We start from the raw sequence: 21,428 nt of genomic DNA, 5'->3' as shown, positions 1-21,428 counted from the left end.
AGAAGTCATTAAGTTAATGATTTAATGATAACTTGTTGAAATCTCTCTAGGGAAATGCCTCTGGGAGACATTGGCCCTGAATGGCTTCACATTTGTATCCACGACTTAGAAAAAGATATGTTCATGACATTTGCAGATGACAAAAAGTAGAAAAAAATAGTCAAATAGTCTGATAGAGTCAGGATCCCCCCAAAAACACTAACAGACTAAAAAACTGGGAGTCTAACAAGATGCGATTGAATAGGATAAATGTAAAGTCTTATACTTGGGTTCAAATAATCAACTTTCTAAGTATAGGATTGTGTTTTAGTGTATTCTTAAGTTCATTATGAGTCATCAGTGTGCTATGGCAACCAAAAAAAGGCAAAATGATTTTGCTGTTTTGTGAATTATAGCTTCTAGAAATGAAGAGGTTAAAGCTTTGCTAATATTATTGTGAAAATGATGCTACTGAACCAGAGAAATAAATCCATGTTTCTTATAATTTCAATAATCCCAGAAGTACTAAACAGTTTTTCTGCATTATGATATTTACTATAAGAATGAGAAAAAAAATCAAATGTATAGTTTTCCTGGAAAAGCAAAAGCATATGTAAGGATATAAAAATGGATAGACAACATCTGGAAAAATATATTCAGTTCTGAGTACCACAATTTAAGGAAGAAATTCATAGTCTAGGAGAGTATCTAGAGGATGGCAAATAAGTTGGTAAAGGGTCTTGAGTAGAGGAATGGTTATAGGAATTGAGAATATTTATTCTGGAGAAGAGAAGATTCATAGTTAACATGAGCTATGTTCAAGAATTTGAAGGATTGCCACATAGTAGAGGGATTGGCCCCGGAAAGTATTACCAGAAGGGATGGGTCCAGATGCTAAGAGGTAAATTTAAGCCCTATGTCAAAAGGAAAAAGAAATAAAACTTAAAATAAAAGCTGCTCCAAAGGGGATGGGGGCTGCATCAGGAGACAAAAGATCTACCAGCATTGAAAATCTACAAGCAGAACCCAAGTGACCACATGTCAGGTACATTACAGTGTTAAGTTTGGAGTGCATGAGATGATGATTCTGGTTCCTTTCAACTCTAAAATTCTGCTATTTTGTGAGACTCTGTCTAGTACAATGTACCTGAATTCTTGGAATCACTAAATCTGCCTTCTGATTTTTCTTTTCTTTCAGATGGTGAGTATTTGGACTCGGGAGCAAGGACAACATAACAAGTAATTATAATTAATATTTATAGCTCATTTTCCTCATAAAGTAGAGGCTTGTTGTAGACTCTCACTGGTCATTGTATGCTGTTAGGGGTTTGATATCCCTGAGAGTTAGTCTTGTCTTATCAGAGATAGCAACATGTTAGTATGTAATGATTAGAATTGATGAACACACTTATGATCAAGACACAATGATCACATACCACTTTGTACCTCATTTATGTTCTTAAATAATTTGGTTTTATCTTAATGAATGTGTTAGAGATCTTACTAGATTGTAAGTTTCTGGTAAGCAGAGAACAGGTCTTACCTGACATTTGTCTCTCTTCCATTTTTTACCATAGTGTTCTGCACACAATAGCAGCTTAATAAATGTTTGTTAAACTAAGACTCTTCCTTTACTTGCTCCAGGAAAGGAATATAATGAATATGGATCTGTGACAATAGAGAAGTTAATTTTGGTAAATAACTGTACATACAGGCAGTATAAAGGGAAGTGTAGAAAGTGTCTTGACTCAGAGCTAAGAGTATATGATATAATCCCCATGGTAATCAGGAAGTGGAGTAGAGGAGAATTTTTTTTTGGGGGGGTCAAAGTTCTAAATCATTTGACTGACACAGAATTGAAACACATATTTAGTGGTGCCCTGTAAACAGAGTGAGAGGTAGGACTGAATTAAAGGAAAGAGGTTGAGGAAAAGGAAATTATTGTGGATGTAGAGATGACAAGTGAAATGGGGAGATGATGGAGGTAACATTTCTAAGGCTATATTTAAATAAAATAACCAAATTCAATCATGACCAAAGGTTCTAATTTCATCTGACCAAACTGTTTCTTCTGTATAAGGTGATTGCTACGGTAATCATAATTTCCATGTTCTGTACTTCCATCCTAATGATGCCAAGTAGAAAGGACAGAAGAATTAGATCTAATTGGAACTTTGGACTACGATCAAATGCTATTTTACGATACGGATGTAGTCTAGGAGCATAGGCATAAACAGATGACAATCAAGGTCCTACTGCTGAGTCCTGGTAAAGTTACTACTGAAATTGCCTCTAAAGCATGGGTTCTAACTTATTCGTGTTATGGTTCCCTTTGGCAGTCTGATGAAGCCTGTGGACATAGCCTTAGGATAATGCTATTAAAGAATAAAATAAAATTCACAAGATTACAATGGAAACACCTATTGAAAAATATCTAAAGAATTTTACATTAATTCTAGTAGCTTCTTGACTTGTCTTTCATAATCTGTCTTGACGGTAGTCATATTTGTGCCAGGTAAAATTGAGGCAGCATTCTTCTCAAAGAGATGGCTGGCTTTTTGCCTTTGCAAGATGTAGGATGAGAAAGACAATTGTTTCATCCATTGTGTGTTGGAAGGAAAAAGCTGAATTGGAAATAGTGGGGTTTCTTGTTAGGATTCTCTCCTTAGTAAATAGTTAAGGAAAAACACACACACACAAGTTTAAAGACCCCCAAATAAAGAATTTCTGCCTTAAAACTTAATCAGAACTATGAGAAAATGCCCATTAAAAAGATTATAGTCAATTGTGGTGAGAAAAGTGTGACCAAGCATATCAAAGGCTGTGGAGAAGTAGAGAAAGAACAGCATAAAGATTATGACAAGTGGTACAGCAACTGGGGAATGTGGAGCTAAGGAGTAGAAATGAGAAACATGTATCATAGAGTTGAAAGGTGAGAAAGAAGGCTTCTTGTCCAATCTTACTCCATGTAGACTGGAACATATCACAAACATATAACAAGATAACAGATGAATGTTTGGCTAATCCGATGAATAATTTTCATCAAAAAACCCCCAAAAGCAAAAAAAAACACACAAAAATGCCTCACACATCTCTTCTTAGTTTTCAATAATGATGTGGAAGCAAAAGTTTACAAATGCCAAAAAATAGTAAGAACTAAATTTCCTTGCAAATTATTCTCCACCACTTTACAAGAGCTATTTCAAGTACCATAATGGGCAATTAAAAGTAAAGGACACTTTATATTCAATACTTTTCTTAGTATTGAATAGTTTCTTGTATAATAGTCACTGGGACACTAATCCAAATAAAAGAAGAAAGGCATTTTGTGATGCTTCTCAAAAATTGTATCTTTACACACTTAATAATCTAGAAATTTTTTTTGCGATGACATCCCTCACTGCCATTATTAGCAGGCATTCACATTGTGTGCTTTAGATTTTGTATACACACACATATACACACACACACATATATATATATATATGAAATAGCTATGCATTCTTCATGTGCACATGATTTCACATATATATATATATATAGATAGAGATATATATAGATATAGAGAAATTCATTCACAGGCACCAAGAGGAATAAGGAAAGGATGAAAAACAAACCCTTCTGCACAAATATATTAATGCAATATGGATGAAATAAGCTTATGACACAAATTATTTATAGCACATGGTTGTTTCTGTATGATCACATACACTTATTTTCAGTAAAACTAGACATTTGAGTTTTGTCTCATCCTTGTAGCAAATATTGTAACATTTAGCTGAAAATCTGTTTTGCCCTTCTGGGATTATGACAACTATAAGAAATGAGGATTTCCTCTTTCATTTAATCACATCATCTTTAGAAAAATAACACCCTGGATTCATATCTTTCCTCTGAAGTGTCTGAACAGTATTCATAGAGTCACAGAATGTTAGAGCTAGAGGGGACCTCAGAGATTATCTGGTCCAAATCCCTTATTTTGCATATGAGGGAACTCAGCACCAAAGTGGTAAAGGATTTGCCCAAGAAAACAGAGCAAACTGGTGGAAGAGCTGGGAATAGGACCTAGGTGTTCTTGCCTTGTTATTCCCAGCCTTATGCTCCTTCCATGATGCCCTGAAGTTTGTCTACTTTCTCATATATGTGTGTACTTATACACCTATCCCCATATATGTGTGTACATGTATTTTCATATATATAGATACAGACACATATATACACATGATAATAATGGCTGACATTTATACAACTCTTACTATACACCAGGCACCATGCTAAGCACTTCATAATCGTCATTTTATTTGAGCCTCACAACAATCTTGGGAGGTAAGTGTTATTATGATCCCCATTTTACAGATTAAGAAACTGAGGCAAGAAGAGGTTAAATGACTTTCTCAGGATCACATAGCTAGTAAGTATGTGAGGCCAGATTTGAACTCAGGTCCTACTGACTCCATGTCTGGCACTCTATCCACTGTGCCACCTAGTTGCCCATAACTATGTATGTGCCTGTGCATCTCATCAGCATTTCATCTCATTGCTATTCCATTAAAGTAGGAGAGTAAAGAATTATTTCAATTTCATAGGTGTAGAAAATGATATTAAATGCCTAAAGGTTACAATCATGGTATTACTCAGATTAAAACTCAGGTCTCCTGCTCTTCAGCCTAGGGTTCTGGCTCAGCTGGTGGTGACGGGACTTAGGTTGCTTGTCAACTTTGTGGTGAGTAGCTCATCCTACTTATTACAAAGACTTGGTGAGGTGAAGTGTCTTATGTGGTAGTCAATAAGAGAACTGAACTGAACTGAACTGAATAAAATTAGTGATTCAGTGAGGCTAGTGTGGCTCGTGGTTTAGGTACTAAAGAAGCCTGACCTATACCGTATTGGCATGAGGCACATGTTAAAAAACATAGATTCAAGAATGCATAAAGCAATGGATTTCTCTAACTCCTTTTTTTCCTGCATGTAAATATCTGGTTTAAAATTTTTATATAGCTTACAGCTTGTATCATTTTCATTTTTTTTCCTCATAAGTTACTTGACAAGGTTGGGTAGGAGACAGTAGACATAAATTTAAACTCTACTCTGAAGACGACACTGCACAATGAGCTTCCTTACCCTTCATCAAATAAAAACAGAACAAAACAAAACAAAAATAGATGGGGACACAAAACATTGCCCTAGGAGTAAGAAGATTGAGGTTATATCCTCCTTACCCCACAGAATTGTTGTAAGACTTTACAGAATGTACAGAGTTGCTGTTTGAAATCTGTTTGTTGAATAGATGAATGAATGCATATGTGGGGATATTTTAATTTTTTGAAAATTTAATGTTCTAAATATCTCTAAAATATTATTACATATTTGAAGTTGTTATTAGTGTTAACTTGTAGACTTTGATTAAGAAATTATATACCCAGAACTAATTTGCCATTCTCGGAATTTGATTTACATATATGTCCTCCCCTGGTTTGTCATAGATTTAGAGCTGGAACATACCCTAGAGTCCATCTAGTCCAACCTACTTATTTTACAGATGAAGAAATAAGGCCCAGAAAGATTAAATGATAAAGTTGGAGGCATTTAGGGTCTCAATTCTGATACTTTCACTGGCTATCCCCATGCCTGGAATTATCTCCCTCCTCATCTCCACCTCTTGGCATCCCTAGCTTCCTTCAAGTCCCAAATGAAATATCACATTCTACAAGAAGTCTTTACCAATCCCCTTTAATTCTAGTGCCTTTCCATTGATGATTATCTCCAATTTATCCTGAATATAGCTTGTTTGTACACAGTTGTCTTCATATACTCTCCCATGTTACACTGTGGGCTCCTTGAAAGCAAGGAATTTCTTTTACCTTTTTTTGTATCCCCAGCCCTTAGCATAGTTCCTGGCACATAGTTTTTGGTAATATGCTCACTGATTGACTATTGCCTGACTACCCAGGGTCACATGGCTAATAAGTGTTTGACCTTGGATTGGAATCTGTCTTCTACAGAAAGGAAGGAAGCAAGCAAGTAATGAAGGAAGGTAAGGAAGGGATGAGGGATCCAAGAAAGAGTGGATGGGCCTTGGTTTGGGGTGTTTCTCTACTCCCTAAGTTTGGTCTTTCAACAAATCAAGGACTAGGATTAGTCAAGGTCCCTAAGTACTAAGACATGGCAGGCACAATGCAGACCCATAGCAAGAATACTTTCAAAGATTTGTTTTTATTAACACATATTTGCTGATGTCAGATAATTATTTCCCTGCCTTCTTGATTCCATTAGGTTGGGTTTATATCTTCCCTTGTCCTTCTTTTAGCTATTTCTGAGTATGGTGTTCAAAATAACAGTACCAATACACACCTCCCTGGTCACTACTCTATTCTATATATTACATTCTCTTATTAGAATGTAAGCTCCTTGAGGGCAAAGACTTTTTCTCATTTGTTCTTATATCACCTGAACTTAACACAGGGTCTGAAACATGAAAATAATGAATTTCCACCTCATTTATTTTGTATATGTGTTTGTATATGTTGCATATACTTTCAATATTCTTATTTATTCCCATGTTATCTCCTTTATTAGAATGTAAACTACTTAAAATAAGGACTGTTTCATTTTTTCCTTTCTACCTTTAGCACACAGAACAGCTCTAGAAATTTAATAAGAACTCAATAAATGTTTATTTATTAATCGATTGAAATATATAATTGCCACTAGGGGGAGAAAAAACATCCATCTCTTCTCTCACCCATTTATGATTTCTCTCTACTTCTATACACACATACAAATCCTGTCCTCTGATCCCCTAATCCCTATCACCCTTGTCTCCCTCTAACAAACACCTACCACTTTCTTAAAGCAATCAGAAATTCTGATCTTTTCAGAAAAAAAAACCTTAAAGCCTCTGTTACAGGATGATTTTGGTGTGTGGCAAGAGGTGGCAAACACACTGATTTCCATCTCTGCCAAGGGCTGCTGTTACGCCAAGGAAAAACATATGTTTCCTCTCATAGGGCAGCTCCAAGCCCTGCAGGTTTATTACAACACTGTGATGGGGCACAGGGGGTCTGTGCATGCCACTACAGCCAGCTAACTACACCATCTGGGATTCCTCCTATTCAATAAGATGTAGAGGACTACATGGCATACAGCAACATTGGTGGCCAGAATCATTTCCACAGCCATAGCAACAGCAGGGTTTACAATATCCTTGGCCAGTTCCTCAAAGGTCACTGGAGAGAGAAGCCCCACTTGGAATTCCTCACAAACTGTCCCCCATTCCACAATCATGCTAAGTCTGGTGGTCCCTGACTATACATCTCTCTAATCAGTGTTTCACAAACATTAAACTCCTTTTTTCCATTCTTTTGTATTAAAATCTCTAGCTCATCTCCTGATTCCCAAAGGGCCTTTTGGATTTCTTAGGCCTATACACATATCTGTCTATATCCAACAGTCACAAGACTAATTAATAGGCAGATTATCAGAGAAACCAGATGTCCAAGTAGTACCTGCAGTACTAGCATTATGATTCATTTCCTCTCTTACTTCGCAGGATTCTTCTTCATATCCCCTTTAAAACATCTTTGCTTTCCATCTCATAACAAACCATATCAAACTCAACTCTTCAATGATTTCCACCATTGTCAACTGGAGTGATCAATGACATATGATTTATGTCCATCCATCACTGTTGCATAAGAAAGCCAAGTAGTCAATGTGGACAAGACCCTAAAGACCACAAGGAGGTGCAAGATTTGACTGTCCCTTAAACACTTTGGCTAATTGTTTCTCCACAACATTTAACCAAGAATATTATGACTGTTCCTTTGAGTTGTTAGATTTTTCCATTGTCTCCACACTTGCTTTTTAAATCCCATCTAAGACACTTGCCAGCTGTAGGACCCCAGGCAAGTCACAGAACCTCTGAGACTTGATTTCTTCACTTGCAAAATGTGGATATTGATACTTAAACTACTTGCTTCACAGGACAGTAAAAATGTTTTTTTGCAAACATTGGTTTTTTTTTGCAAACATTCATGAGTTATTTGGGGGTAGGTGGTAGTAGTTGCAGTTGTGGTTATATTCCCTGTTTGACTAAAGGTACATCTGCTATTCCTTCTCACATTCAATATGGAGAATTTCCTCTCTGCTCTGGTTACTCCTTCATCCTCTACAGAGAATCTTAACCTGAATATCTTTTAACAGTTGTTCCTCAGGACAGTGGGAATGAATGGTAGATTCCCCTCTTCCTTTTCCCTACATTGATAGTGTCAAAAACAACCTCTTGTGACCAAATAGGCACAGTAAGTTAGACAGACTCAGGATGAGTGAAGCAGTTATAATTTTATTACGTTCCTGCAGGAAGCAGGTGTGGGACTCAAGATGAGCACACACCCACTACAGAAGTGAGAATAAGCCTTTTAACGCTATACCCAGCCACAAATCCCTCCTAGCTGACTCTCATTGGTAGGAGTCAACATAGTCTACAGACTTCCCATGACACCTACTACAGGTTACCCTTGACATGTACCCTGCCCTACTTCATGCTTTGCCTGTTAAAAATGGCACTCAACTCCTCCTTCAGGGCCTTATAAAGCCTGCTTATCAGAAATTTAGAAATTGTCTTTGACCTTTGTTCCACTCCTGCTCTTTGGAAACCCTGGGGTTACTTCTTGGAACTCCCCTCACCTAACCTACTTCTTCTTTCTCACGCACTCTCCTAATATGGAAACATAACCATTTCTAACTTCTCACAGAAGCTTAGCTGGCTGCCTTTAAAAATTAGCTCCAAACTCAACATCTACAGATCTTTCCCTACACTTCCCCTCCTCTTCTCTCCACTACTATGCCTTCCATTTGAGTTTAGCTTCAATTGATGCCATATATATCTTGTTTTATACTTCCTATGGGTGTGTATATTTCTTCCACCATGAAAATGTAAGCTTCTTGAGGGCAGTGATTTTTCATTTCTTAATATCCACAACACATAGTACAGTGATTGGCACAAAGTAAGCTCTTAAAAATTGCTTGTGATTGGCTGACAAATGGACTCCTTCCACTTTGCTAGCCTCCACCACAACTGCCTCCCTTTACTTAGCTCACTGGCACCATGTCACATCCATTTACCTACTGACTCCAGGAACCTTTCTCGCAAATTCCCTCTTGCCTTTTTTTCCATTGTTAAGCTGGCTCTGGTCCACATGCATATCCAAGGTTTTGTTATTGGTTTTTTTCTGCCTAAGCCCAAGGGGTGTACTTCTCTTCTTTAACAGTATTTTAGATGGGAAAATTTATCAGTTTAAGAGTTTTCACACTGAAGTTTTACTGACCTCACACTTAATCACTGACCCTCAGAATTGGAAAGGACCTCAGAACCCATTTAGGACAATTGGCAATTGAATATCAAAGCCCTCTATTACATACCCCAAAGATAGCCATTTGGCCTTTACTTCAAAACCTTTAGTGAGAGGAAATCAACTGTCTTCTAATTTCATTTTTGCAGAGTTTTAATTATTAGTTCCTTCTATAGAGCTGAAAGTGACCTATTTGAAATGTCCAGCTATTGGTAGTTGAGTCCTCTGGGGCTAAGCAGGAAAAGTCAAATACATTTTCAACATGAAAATACTTCAGATACTTAAAGACAGCAAACAGGTACCCCTAAATCTTCTCTTTGCAATACTAAAACATCTATGTATTTTGTTCTTTCTTGTATGTGTGTGTGTGTGTGTGTGTGTTTTCACATTATTAATGTCCTTCTTAAAATGTAATCTCCAACTAAACAAATTGAGCTGATGATATTCCAGATGTGGGCTGATTGGGGCAGAAGAGTGGGCCTATCACCTACTCAGTGTTGGACATTATGTACATTTTTCCTCTCATGTGGTAGATAAAGATTCTACTATATGTATTCCTTTGCTTCTATCTGTGTTTCATCTGCAAATGCAATTAATATGCCTTTAATTCAAATCTAAAAAAAATTAAGCATCACAGCGTCAAGGAGAGACTCTTGGGGTACTCCATTACCTTCCTGGTAAATACTGACTACTGCTATGAAACAACAGGATTCCATAGAATCCTTGGGAAATTACGACTCACAGAAATAGAAATATCATCATAGCTTATGACTTGAGTACCACCTACACTTACTAGTGGTGTGACCCTGGGCAAGTCCCTTAACTGCTATTTGCCTCAGTTTCCTAATCTGTCAAATGGGGATAATAATAGCACCGACCTCTCAGGGTTGTGAGAAACAAATAAGATAATAATTGTAAAGTGCTTAATACAGTGCCTGGCACATAGTAAATATTATATAAATATTATTATGTCAAAATTAGCATATTAATCTCAATATTAAATAAAGTGGTTCACCCAAACTTAATATCTAAGTTTAAAAATAAAAGAGAAATGCAATATAAATTCATCAACATTAGAAATTATATTGTTTGGAGGAAAAAAAAGAAATGATATTGCTCTAATATATACATGTGAATTGTTAACAAAGAAACCGAAATTTGTTGGAATAAACCTGTTTTCTGATTGGAAAGAGATGGAAAGGGGGCTACAATATGATTGATTCTGCTGTTTTGGTGAATCTATGCTCTCATCTAAATTAAGGAGTGAATGAATGAATAAATGAATATTCATGTAGGTGAGAAAAGAACTACATAAAATAAAATCTGCTTCTATCCATCCAATACTGAAGGTTTCTCTGTGTTTGCATTTCAAATGAAGAAATAAGAGCTATCATATAGCAAAATTTCTGACAGCTAATATGTTCCCTTTTGCTCCCTTGGATACTGACATAAATAAATTTCATTGTGTTTTTAACTAAAACCTATTCAAATCATGACTACAGAACTTCATATTGATGTCCAAAAAATTCTGCCCAGTTCATGAGACATCTTGGCAATAAATGGCCATAACTAGGAAATAAATCTGGAATATTTGCTGTACATACAAAAACTCACTATATAGAAGCATACGCATGTGTGTGTATGTGCATGTATTTTGGGGAGCTAAAAACATTACTTGGACAGCTAGGTGGTTCAGTGGATAAAGCACCATGCCTAGAGTAGAAAGACTCATCTTCATGAGTTGAAATCTGGCCTCAGACACTTACTAGCTGTGTGACCCTTGGCAAGTCACTTAACCCTGTTTGCCTTGGTTACTTCATAGAATGAGTTGGAGAAGGCAGTGACAAACCACTCCAGTATCTTTGCCAAGAAAATATCAAATGGGATCACAAAGAGTCGGATACAACTGAAATGACTAAGTGACAAAAAACAGTAGTTATCTTATGTATATTTGTTATAAATATGCTGATGGGGAAGAAAGAAAATAACAGGTGTAAAAGAAGTTGAACAAAGCAATATATGCCCTTAAAATCTACTAATTAAATTTCATCTTGATTCATCATTCTAACCTGTCAAGACCTTTTTCAGATCCTGGCTCTGCCATAAAATCTTCTGAGCATTTTTCACAGCTTTGGGACATCAAAGACACAAAATTTAGTATCAATGCTTCCATCTAAGTTATTGATAAAAGTGTTGAAGAGATGAGGACCAGAAAGAGAGCCCTGTGGCACTATAACAAGGACATCACTCCAGAATGGTATCAAGCATCCCACTTGGAGGCTGATGACTCAATTATTTCTGAATCAATCCAGCTTCCATCTCTCCATTCTATACACAAGAATATAAAAAAAGATTTTTGCTAGAACAAAGCCTTACTCTAGTCCTTCCTGCAAAATGTGGTTTACAACATTATCCTGATCTATGTCTAGTCTTTTTTTTTTGTTCATTGGTTTCAATCATCTCAGATTCTTCAGGACACGCCATCTGAGGTTTTCTTGGCCAAGATATTGAAGTGGTCTGGCATTTCCTTCTCCAGCTCATTTCACAGATGATAAAACTGAGGCAAACAGGGTTAAGTGATTTACCCAGGGTCACACAGCTAAGTAAGTAGGTTTCTGAGGCCAGATTTCAACTCGGGAAGATGTCTTCTTGACTCCAGGGCCAATACTCTACCCACTGCACCACTTTGCTTCCCTCTCTATGTCTAGTTAGCCTGTCAAAATCTCTGTAGAATACAGTGAAAAGAGTCAGAGGACCTAGGAAAACTCTTCTTTCTAATGCTCACTACTCCTCTTATTTTGGATAAGTTATTTAATCTCCCTGTTCCTTACATCAGAGATTTGGCCCAGATGGCCTCCCAGGTCCTTCTGAAGCTTAGATCTATGATTCTATGATTTATTCTTCTTCTTCACCACTTCACTTTCTAAATGCTCATACATCTTTAGAATGGGAAATAAAAGGTTTTGCTACTTTGCCAGGAACTGAAGTCAAACTCAGAGTCCTATTTATAATATCTAATCTACTTTCTCATTTAAAAAAATAGAAAATTGCTTATCTCCAATCATGTGATAAATCTGTTATTCTCCACATTCCTGAACAGCTCAACAATAACATCCACAAATTTATCTGAGTCTGGTGACTTGAACTCATTTAATACAGTGAAATTATTGGAGCTAGATGTATGGTGGATTCGAGTGGCAGGTTTGGTCATGGTGACCTGAGTTCACATGGCATCCTGGATATTTGCTAGCTGCAAGAGCCTAAGCCAGTCCATTATTTTTTCAGCCTCGATTTTCTCATTTGCAAAATAAGGGCAACAAAAGTACCTACCTCACAGCGTTTGTATGAGCATTATGTGTATTGTGTGTGTGTACATATACATATATATACATATATAAATACATATGCATGTATACACACTATACATATATACTGTATGTTTATGTATATATAACTATGTGTATATGTATATTTATACATGCATATGTTTATAATCATTATTAGATATTCCTACCACCTTCTTATTTATCTGTTAAGCCATTTTGTTCTATATTTCCCAATTTGAACATTATTCTTTCTGGTGAAGAAAATGGAAACAAATGTACTTATGGAAGTGTGTGATATAGTGGCTAGACACTTGTCCTCAAAATTAGAAAGACTTGATCTGACATATACATCCTGGTTGTGCGACCCTAGATAAAGTCAAATTTCAATGCCCCAGTTAACTTTCTGTGTTACAAAGCCATTGTCCAACAGCATTGTCCAATACCAACAGATGGTATTTCCTCACAGGGCATTCCTTATAGAAATGAAATAACAGATATATTACATACATACATGCACACATATGTGCATATATATGTGCATATAGCGTTATCATTCATGGATAGTTAAATAACTTATCCTAGGTCACTCTGGAGACAGATTTCAAGAGCTAATGACCTGGGACAATTCAACTTATGCATTGAATTATAATACTTATCGATGAATGAGTTAGAATTGTTTTAAGTTGCTAAAAATTCCATAAAGATGCCATCTAAGTATAAATTATACTATATTTTTAGTTTAAACAATACTGAATATAGTTTATTCAATACACATTAATCATATTCTGTTATAATTGTAGTAAGCTATCAAAATATGTTAACAATTAATTTCAGAATTTTTCTAAGAATTTCATAGCATTTACAAAATTTTATTTTGCATAATTTCAGCTTAATGATGATCAAAGTGAATAAATATACAACACATATACATACATGCATACATATATACATATATACACATAAAGACATGTCTACTTAAAAACTCCATTACCAATACCATAAAATCATTGATGCATCATGGGAAAGGACCTTCCTTTGAGATTATCTTCAAAGCATAATATAAATGAAAAAAATGTTGGTTTAGAGTGTGACAATGGTCACAGAGCCAGCTACTTTTGTGACTACTTTATAAGGTTTGAGGGATGGACAATAATGTTTTGTTATGGAACTTCCAAGTTGCACAAATTTACCCTTCAGGCAAACCATGCCTTTGGTATTAATATAGAAACTTTGTTTTCAAAGAATACAATTATAAGTGTTAGAAAAATCACATATTGTTTATTCAATTTGTCTGCGTGTTTCCTCCAATCTGACACGTCTTTAGTGCATGTAGGAGTTCCAGATGTCTTAAAGAAGGGAAATTGATGTATTTTAAAAAAATATCTGCAGGAAATCTTTACATTTTACTCTCAAATAAATGAATTGTTCTTCTCTGACTTTCTCTTCACTTCCTTTATTAAATAATTAATAAGGAAAGTGAATGCAAAAAAGAATCGGTTGATAAGACAACATAATAGTTAAAGTCTTTTGTAAAAGCCTAATAAGTTCAACGATTTGTATTTACAGGTTCCAAATGAAGTAACTCACTTATACTTACACAGAATAAATAATGCTATGCTCATATCCAGTAATATATATTATAGTAATATAACTAATAATATGATAATAATCAATATCTAATGATACAATGATAACAATCTCTAATAATATGAAAGGGAAATTTTTCTGTGAGAAAAATTAACTTTCAGTGACTAATGTAGAGAATTCAGAACGTCAACTATTTTGCTAATCTACTGTTCTGTTTTTTAATATACAACTACTTATATTGCACATCCAATATATGTGTGGATTATTGGACATGCATTAATTTATATCAATGAATTTGCATTTTAGCAAGGCTATGCTTACACACCATGCATAGAATCATGTATTTGACGTCAATATGTTACTCATCATTCTCCATGAAGATGTTCCTGCTGATAATTATACTTTCAGCAGGGATTTGCGATTTTTTTTCCTTTTCTTTTTTTAAAGCTCAAGTTATAAAAGACCTCTTTTCATTGACCTGTTGACTTAGACCCTACTGCAAGACAAGACAGTTGAGCATATGTGGAAGGCATTAAAAGAGACCAGGAAGATGGTTTAAAGAATCAGTGTTAGAACCTGGACTAATCATAAACTCTTCCTTTAGTAAATGATATTAGCAAAGCTAAATGGATTGATTCCTCTAGAGGAGACACACAGTGTGTGTTTGTGTGTGTTTGAGAGGTGGCATATGAATTTTTTGATCTTGGGACTCAAGATGGGACTGGGATTTTCTTTAATTTCTCACGAAGTTCTTGAGGGGGGAATTTTGTTGAAGCTGGTACCTTGTATATCAAGAAATGCAGATTCCACCTACTCCCCTTCATTCCTTTAACTAACAGCTCCACAATTTCCTCATCCTTCCCACTAAAAGATTATATATACAGCCAGGAATCAGAAGAGAGATAAGTAAGCTTATTGAGATACACGTTTACACTCAAGGTCATAATTATACTGCATTGATGAGTAATTCTCCAAAGAAAAACTGGTGTAAAGAAATGAAAAGGGAAAATTGAAAGTTTGAGGGACAATCACATACCTGATATTGGACCACAAGAATAAAAAAAACTCCCATAATCCATCTCTTTCCCTTGCCTAAGAATTCAGGGTCAGGGAGTCTTTTGAGATGGATTTCATTTTTTGTTGTTGTTGTTTCAGCTTCTTTCGCTCACCTAGCACCAATCAGCAGCCATGGCTTCTGAGGAATCAGTTCCTCCTTCCTCTGGTACCCTGAAGGCTTACACCAACAGTAAAATTTCACAGGGAAAGTGGAAGTGACTCCTTCCAAGGCTGTTATTCTTAAACAGAGGGGAAGAGAACCATTTTTTTGCCAGGGAACTAAACCACAAAGCTTACTAGATACATTTAGAGACCATGAAGGCCAGCAAAGAAAACAAAAGAAACACTATGTACAGTTACTTCTGATAGAGCTTCACCAAGTCACAAATATATACTCTTGCCCAAGGCAAGTACAACCAAACATTGAGGCACCTTGGGTGAGGTCTGCGGGGGGGGGGGGGGGGGGTTAAATGAAAAGAACACCCAGGTATCTTACAGGTGACTGACTCCTTGTTTAGAAGCTCTATTTGATATCTCCAAGCATCTTGTCAATAACTTGGAACCTCCTTGCCTATACATATTTACTTATATGTACAGATACCTACTATCGATCTATCAAATCTATCATTTCTCAATTTATCATGTCTGTCTTTATTTCTCCTCTGTTCTCTCACTCATATCCTTAGTCTAATACAGAAAAAAAAACCTTACATAGACATCCTCTACCCTGTCTTGATAAATCCCCTCCTTGAATTTGTCCACAGACACACACTTGTTCATAGATGCAGAAGCCCAAGTTTCAACTGACAGGGACAAACACTTCCAAATGTACTGCATAAAAATATATGCCTATATTTCCACACACACTAGATGTACAATTCTTGCACACTTTTGGTTGAATTTTTTAAATGTCCAGTTGCACAACAGAAATAATTTGCCAACCTCATGTATATTTAAGTACCTACAAATCCAGAATGATCCCTTCTGCCTTACCATGTCCAAACTTGTGAGCAACAAACTGGTACTTACTCATTGGAAAGCAGAATTTCCAGGGCACATGCTTATAATAAGAAGTTACACAATGAAGGGTTAATAATTTAGTGAAGAGGGGATTTCAGCAAATAGCTGAAGAAGGACTCTTGTGAGTTGTTGTTGGAAAGCATTTCCCATGTCATGTCTAAACCCCTCTGCAAGCAGATGAATCACTCTGTAAATCCTGTTACTCTATGTGGATAAACCTTACATGCTAGCTAACAAATCCAGAGAAGTGGGAGAGCGAATCTGTTTGAAAGGAAGGATCTTTGAGGATCACAACCACAGTACACAAGAAAAGGAAGAAGGCGTAATTTATGTCCTCATTCTCCTTAGTTTCTACCAACTTAGAAAATTTCAATCTCTCTCTCTCTCTCTCTCTCTCTCTCTCTCTCTCTCTCTCTCTCTCTCTCTTCTCTCCCCCTCTCCCTCTCTCTCACACACACACACACACACACACACACACTTTCCTCTATAACAAGAGTAGAGATCCCAAAGCAGGACACTCTGTGACAGCCAACCAAATTTATTTCTAAGAAAAGGAATGAAAACTTTGCTGCTGTCGGCAGCTCTGCTACGGAACTGCTCCCTGATGCCCCAGGGTTTATGCTCTATCAGCTTCTTGCACACAGATTAGAGGTTTATTTTCAATTCTATATAGTTCTTTATTGCCACAACAAGCGATATTAGCCAGATAGACAGATAGATACTGGAACATTTTATTGGGATAAAATGAGGTTTTAAAGGATCTCATAGGAAAGGTTCAGTTGTCAGGATCTGACAGAAATTCTGGGAGAATCACACCAAAGGAAAGGGATATATGTATATGGGTGGCGTCTGTGGGGGGTTGGGTAAAGAGGAAGTGGAGATTGGGAAGGGAACTAGGAGATTATCTAAAAAGTGAACTGGCACACAATACCACCTGGAGAGCCAGCTCTCTCTGTCCCCTCAGAGGGGTCAAACTCACCAAGGACTTATGATTTTCCCCTCCAAAAAGCAATCCACCAATTATTCTTTCAGAGTATGGTAAAGCTTCATAAAAATAAGACTTTTAGGTCAAGGATTATGAACCAAGATTAAAAATAATTTCTGCCTTACCCTTTTTGGCTTAATAGTCCTATATTTCATTTATAGTAACTAGGCATTTGGAAAGTTATTTTATTTCACCTAGCTTATATGGTTGATTTTTACCAAAATTTGAGAGGATGGGGGAGACCAAGGGATAAATAAAGTTCTCACAATTCATTAGTTCACTCAGTGCCCATAAGGAAATCCCATGTTTACAGGATAGGGACAAATAGCTTTCTGACAACTTGAACTAGTGGGAAAGCAAAACCCTCAGGTCTATATTCACAACCATCTCTTTTCAATGAGTGCAGAAACCAACATAGTGAACCATTAGAAGTGTATTTCAGAGCTATAACTTGCCTTACCACACACCAGTGTTTAAACTAAGAGACCTCACCAGGACTTCAGAAACCAAGGCACTGGTAAATTTAAAAAAAAATTGTCTAGTTTTTTGGCCAAACTGTAAAGTTAGCATTTCTTGGTAAGCAAAGTAGATGAGGGAAACAGAGCATTTAACCACCAGTGTTGAAGCTTTAAATGGGACCAGAACCCCTTTTCAGTTTATGGCTCAATATCACAGAATCAGGAAAAGAGATAAATACACACAGAGCCCCGATTCTTAACAGCATCAGCGGCACTAGTTCAAGGGGAACACGTACATGCACAGACACACATATCTTGGTAACAAATGCATATAGAGACCAAAAACTGGGAAAAGTTGCCAGAATGCCCTACCTGAGGATGGCCGTGTCCCCCTGCCTCACGGTGATGTTGTCAGTGCCTCGGGTAAAATCCACGCCGCGAACGGGCAGTCCTGTGGGGAGAAGGCAGAGCAATCTCAGTAGGACCAGCGGCAACTGTTTCCGATCCGGATGAACTCTTCCGACCATGGTGGCCACGCTGACTTTCAGGGTATATATAGGGAGATGGGCACTCTCGGGGTGTGCAGGTCGGACAGGAAGAGCAATTTACAAACACACAGCGTTCATCAACAGCTAGCGAGGAGTGAAAGCAGACCGGGCTTTTCCAGCTTCTAATCCTTTCCACTTTTCTTCTCTCCCCTCCTCTCTCTTGCACCTCTCTTCTTTCCCCCCTAAGTCTTAACGAGCCCCTCATAAAACCAGAGCAAACAAACAAAAAAAGTCAAATGAACAAAAATACAATTTCTTTTTCTAAAAAAGCTTTTTGCAAAAATAAACCACTTGCAAAGGTGAAGGAAAGCCTTAAAAAGAGAAGATACTGATTTCTTGTTGCTGTTGTTTGTCTTTTCCTTTTTCTTTCTCTTGCTGAATGCTCCTATTCCAGTGAAGGGCTATACAGTCTCTGAGAGGAGCTTCTTTCATAACCCACTTTTCTTAGGCGGAGGGAGGCCAGCAAGCACCAAGCTCTACACTGTGAGTGTAAAAAAATCAGCAGCAGCAGCAGCAGCTTTCTCTCTCTCTCTCTGTCTCTCTCTCTCTCTCTCTCTCTCTCTCTCTCTCTCTCTCTCTCTCTCTCTCTCTCCCCCCCCCCTCCTCTCTCCCTATCTCCCTCTCTGCCTACTCCTCTCCCTCTCTCCCCCCTCCCCCATCCAATGTGCTGTTTTTCAACAACCCCTCCACCTCATCCCCCTCCTCCCTCTGGCTGGCCCCTTGCTTTGCACAACTGCCCCCTTCAGCAGCAGCGAGCCTTGATGAAAGCCTGATGCTCCTTTAGGTTGTCACGACAACAGCTCCATCTGAGGCCTGGCTGATTTCCTTAAGAAGAGGGAATGGAGCTTAGAGGTAGAGTTAAGAAAGAGGGAGTAAGACAGAGGGATGTGATGCTGAGGAGAGGGGAAAAGGAAAAGAAGGGAGAGTGAGGGAGAAAAGGGAAGGAGGGAAGATTAGAAAACAGAAAGGCATAGACATTGAAGAATGGAGCTAGTAGAGATGCTTGATAGGGAAGGGGAAAATACAAAATACCCAGTGACTGTCTAGGAACAAAAATAATGATAAGGAAGAACCTAAAGAGGGAAAAGTAAAGCAGAAATGGCTGCAAAAAGGGAGGAGACTGGGAAAAGAACTAGATAGCAATGGCCCAAATCCAAAGCCAAAGTTGATTTAGAGAGTAACAGTCTTGGCTACTGTCTTTTCAAATTCACATCTTGCTCTTTCTCTCTTACACTTTCCTTCCCAAGATAAAAAGGTTTATTTTCTCTTCTTCCTTTCTTTTCTCCCCACTCTCTCTGGGCTTCTGAAAGATGGATGTGAGACAATGCTGGTATTGAGTGGTCTGTGGTGTGAATGCCTGGTTTGTCTTCTCCAAATGCCAGCCCCAGCAGCTGATCCCTGATCTTTACCATCAACTTAACTCTCCAGGAAATACTCAGCTACCATTCAGGAAGTGATGATATTAGGGATTTTTTTTTAAAGCAAGACATCTCTGTTCATGTACCCCTAATTCTTTCTCTAATGTACATGTTAAAGATATGCTGAACTTCACAGTATTATCATTTACATGCTTATAATCACCCTACAAATGATGAACCCCAAATTTAATGGAATTGAGATTTACATCCTCCTCTTCTTCTATACTTCTTGTGCTAAGGGCATCAAACTGAGTCACTTCCATCACTGTTGGTGGTGGACAAAATGATAGGGATGTGTTAGCTGAGGATTTTCACAAAAAGTGAAGTGAGTTTAGAGATCCCTACCCAAGTCCCCAGAGAACACTGACTTTGAGCAGTTGCTTATCTTACTTACACTGGCCTTATCCCCAAGGATCTTCTTTTACATTCACACTGCATGCTACAGACCTAATTTAACCAGTACAAAAGGTGATATGCTCCTACAGATTGCATAGAAAAGAAGCAAAACCTTTTGTTTTCCTTGAGCAGAGAAAATTGTGAAGAGTTCAGCTGAAATCTCTCCTTACAAGCAGTTCCCAATTTACCAATAGTTTTGTTCTAAAAGTCCTTCCTTCCTTCCTTCCATCCTTCTCCCTTCCTTCCTTTCCTCTTCCTTCCTTCTCTTCTTCTTTCTTCCTTATTGTTTATTCATCTATCTGTATATTCATGGTTTTGGAGTTTGTATTTTTTTTTCAAAGAGACAATATTCTAAGTAGTATTTCAGTTCCATGCCAATCCAGAAAAGACTATTTGACGCATAATAGAGCCGAAAGTCTGTAGTCCTACTTCACAATCTAAGGATCCTATTGAAACACTGTTTTCCATAGGAAAAACAAATCCCAGATCCTAAATGGGATGCCAAGGATTTATCAGCATAGCTGTATTCCCAGTAACAAGAAGCCATATGCAGTGTCCACTTCCCTAATACTAGTGGACTCAGCATTTTTAGGAGAGTTACCAGAGTGAGGATGGAAGGTGCTGGTAGAGGTAGGGCTCTGTAGATTAAGGTTCTCATAGTAACGGTGGAAATGGGAGGACCTCTAATAGCTCAGACTTTTTGAGGATTTGATTGGATGGGGTGGATCAAGAGTCTTGGCTGGAGAGGAAGAGGATCACACAAAGGTCTTCAAGGAAATCAACTCCTTGGTTATCACTGATGAGAGATTTATAATTAGAAGAAAAATCATCTGATCTTAGCAATTAATTTTACAGATAAAGAAAATTAACCCCAGCCAGGTTAAGTGACTTGCCCAAGGCAAGAAAACTAGGAATAAATTACAGTCAGGATTTGAACTCAAGTCTTCTGTCTTCAAATCTATCCTTTCCACTATATCATGTAAGCATACTAGCCCATGACTTGCCCAAGTAAATGGCAGATTAAGAATTTAAATCCAGGGCTGCTGAGACCAAATACACTCTTTTCACTGAACCATGGAGAACATATAGTAGGCTTTAGCTCCCTCATACACCAATGACCAAGGCCTCCTAGGCAGGGCATTAGAGCCATAAAGGGTATTGATGCTTATGACTTTATCTGCCTATCTATCTAGTTATTTATCTATGATCTATCTAGTTGATAGATAATACATCATATATGTGTATTGTATATAATGTTTATTTTTATTTAATTTTAATCAGTAGAGTAGGGCAACAGAAGACTTC

The 21,428-nt window shown here is 37.3% G+C and overlaps 1 protein-coding gene across 2 annotated transcripts in view; it reads right to left on the bottom strand.

Annotated features, from left to right (window-relative positions):
• LOC118840108 (limbic system associated membrane protein) overlaps positions 1-18,761 on the bottom strand; it is an 837,829-nt gene extending 819,068 nt beyond the window's left edge. The window contains exon 1 of one of the 2 annotated variants that reach the window (XM_036747612.1): positions 18,134-18,761. In XM_036747612.1, the coding sequence (XP_036603507.1) occupies positions 18,134-18,288 (155 nt within the window). In that variant the 5' untranslated portion in view covers positions 18,289-18,761. The remainder of the gene's footprint in view (positions 1-18,133) is intronic. The other variant, XM_036747613.1, reaches the window with a different exon arrangement.
• Positions 18,762-21,428: the final 2,667 nt, after the last annotated feature.

This window comes from Trichosurus vulpecula, chromosome 2, assembly GCF_011100635.1.
Source record: "Trichosurus vulpecula isolate mTriVul1 chromosome 2, mTriVul1.pri, whole genome shotgun sequence".
Classification (NCBI taxonomy): domain Eukaryota; kingdom Metazoa; phylum Chordata; class Mammalia; order Diprotodontia; family Phalangeridae; genus Trichosurus; species Trichosurus vulpecula.
The sequence above is the reverse complement of the archived record's forward strand: the minus strand, read 5'-3'. Positions and strand labels throughout refer to the sequence as shown.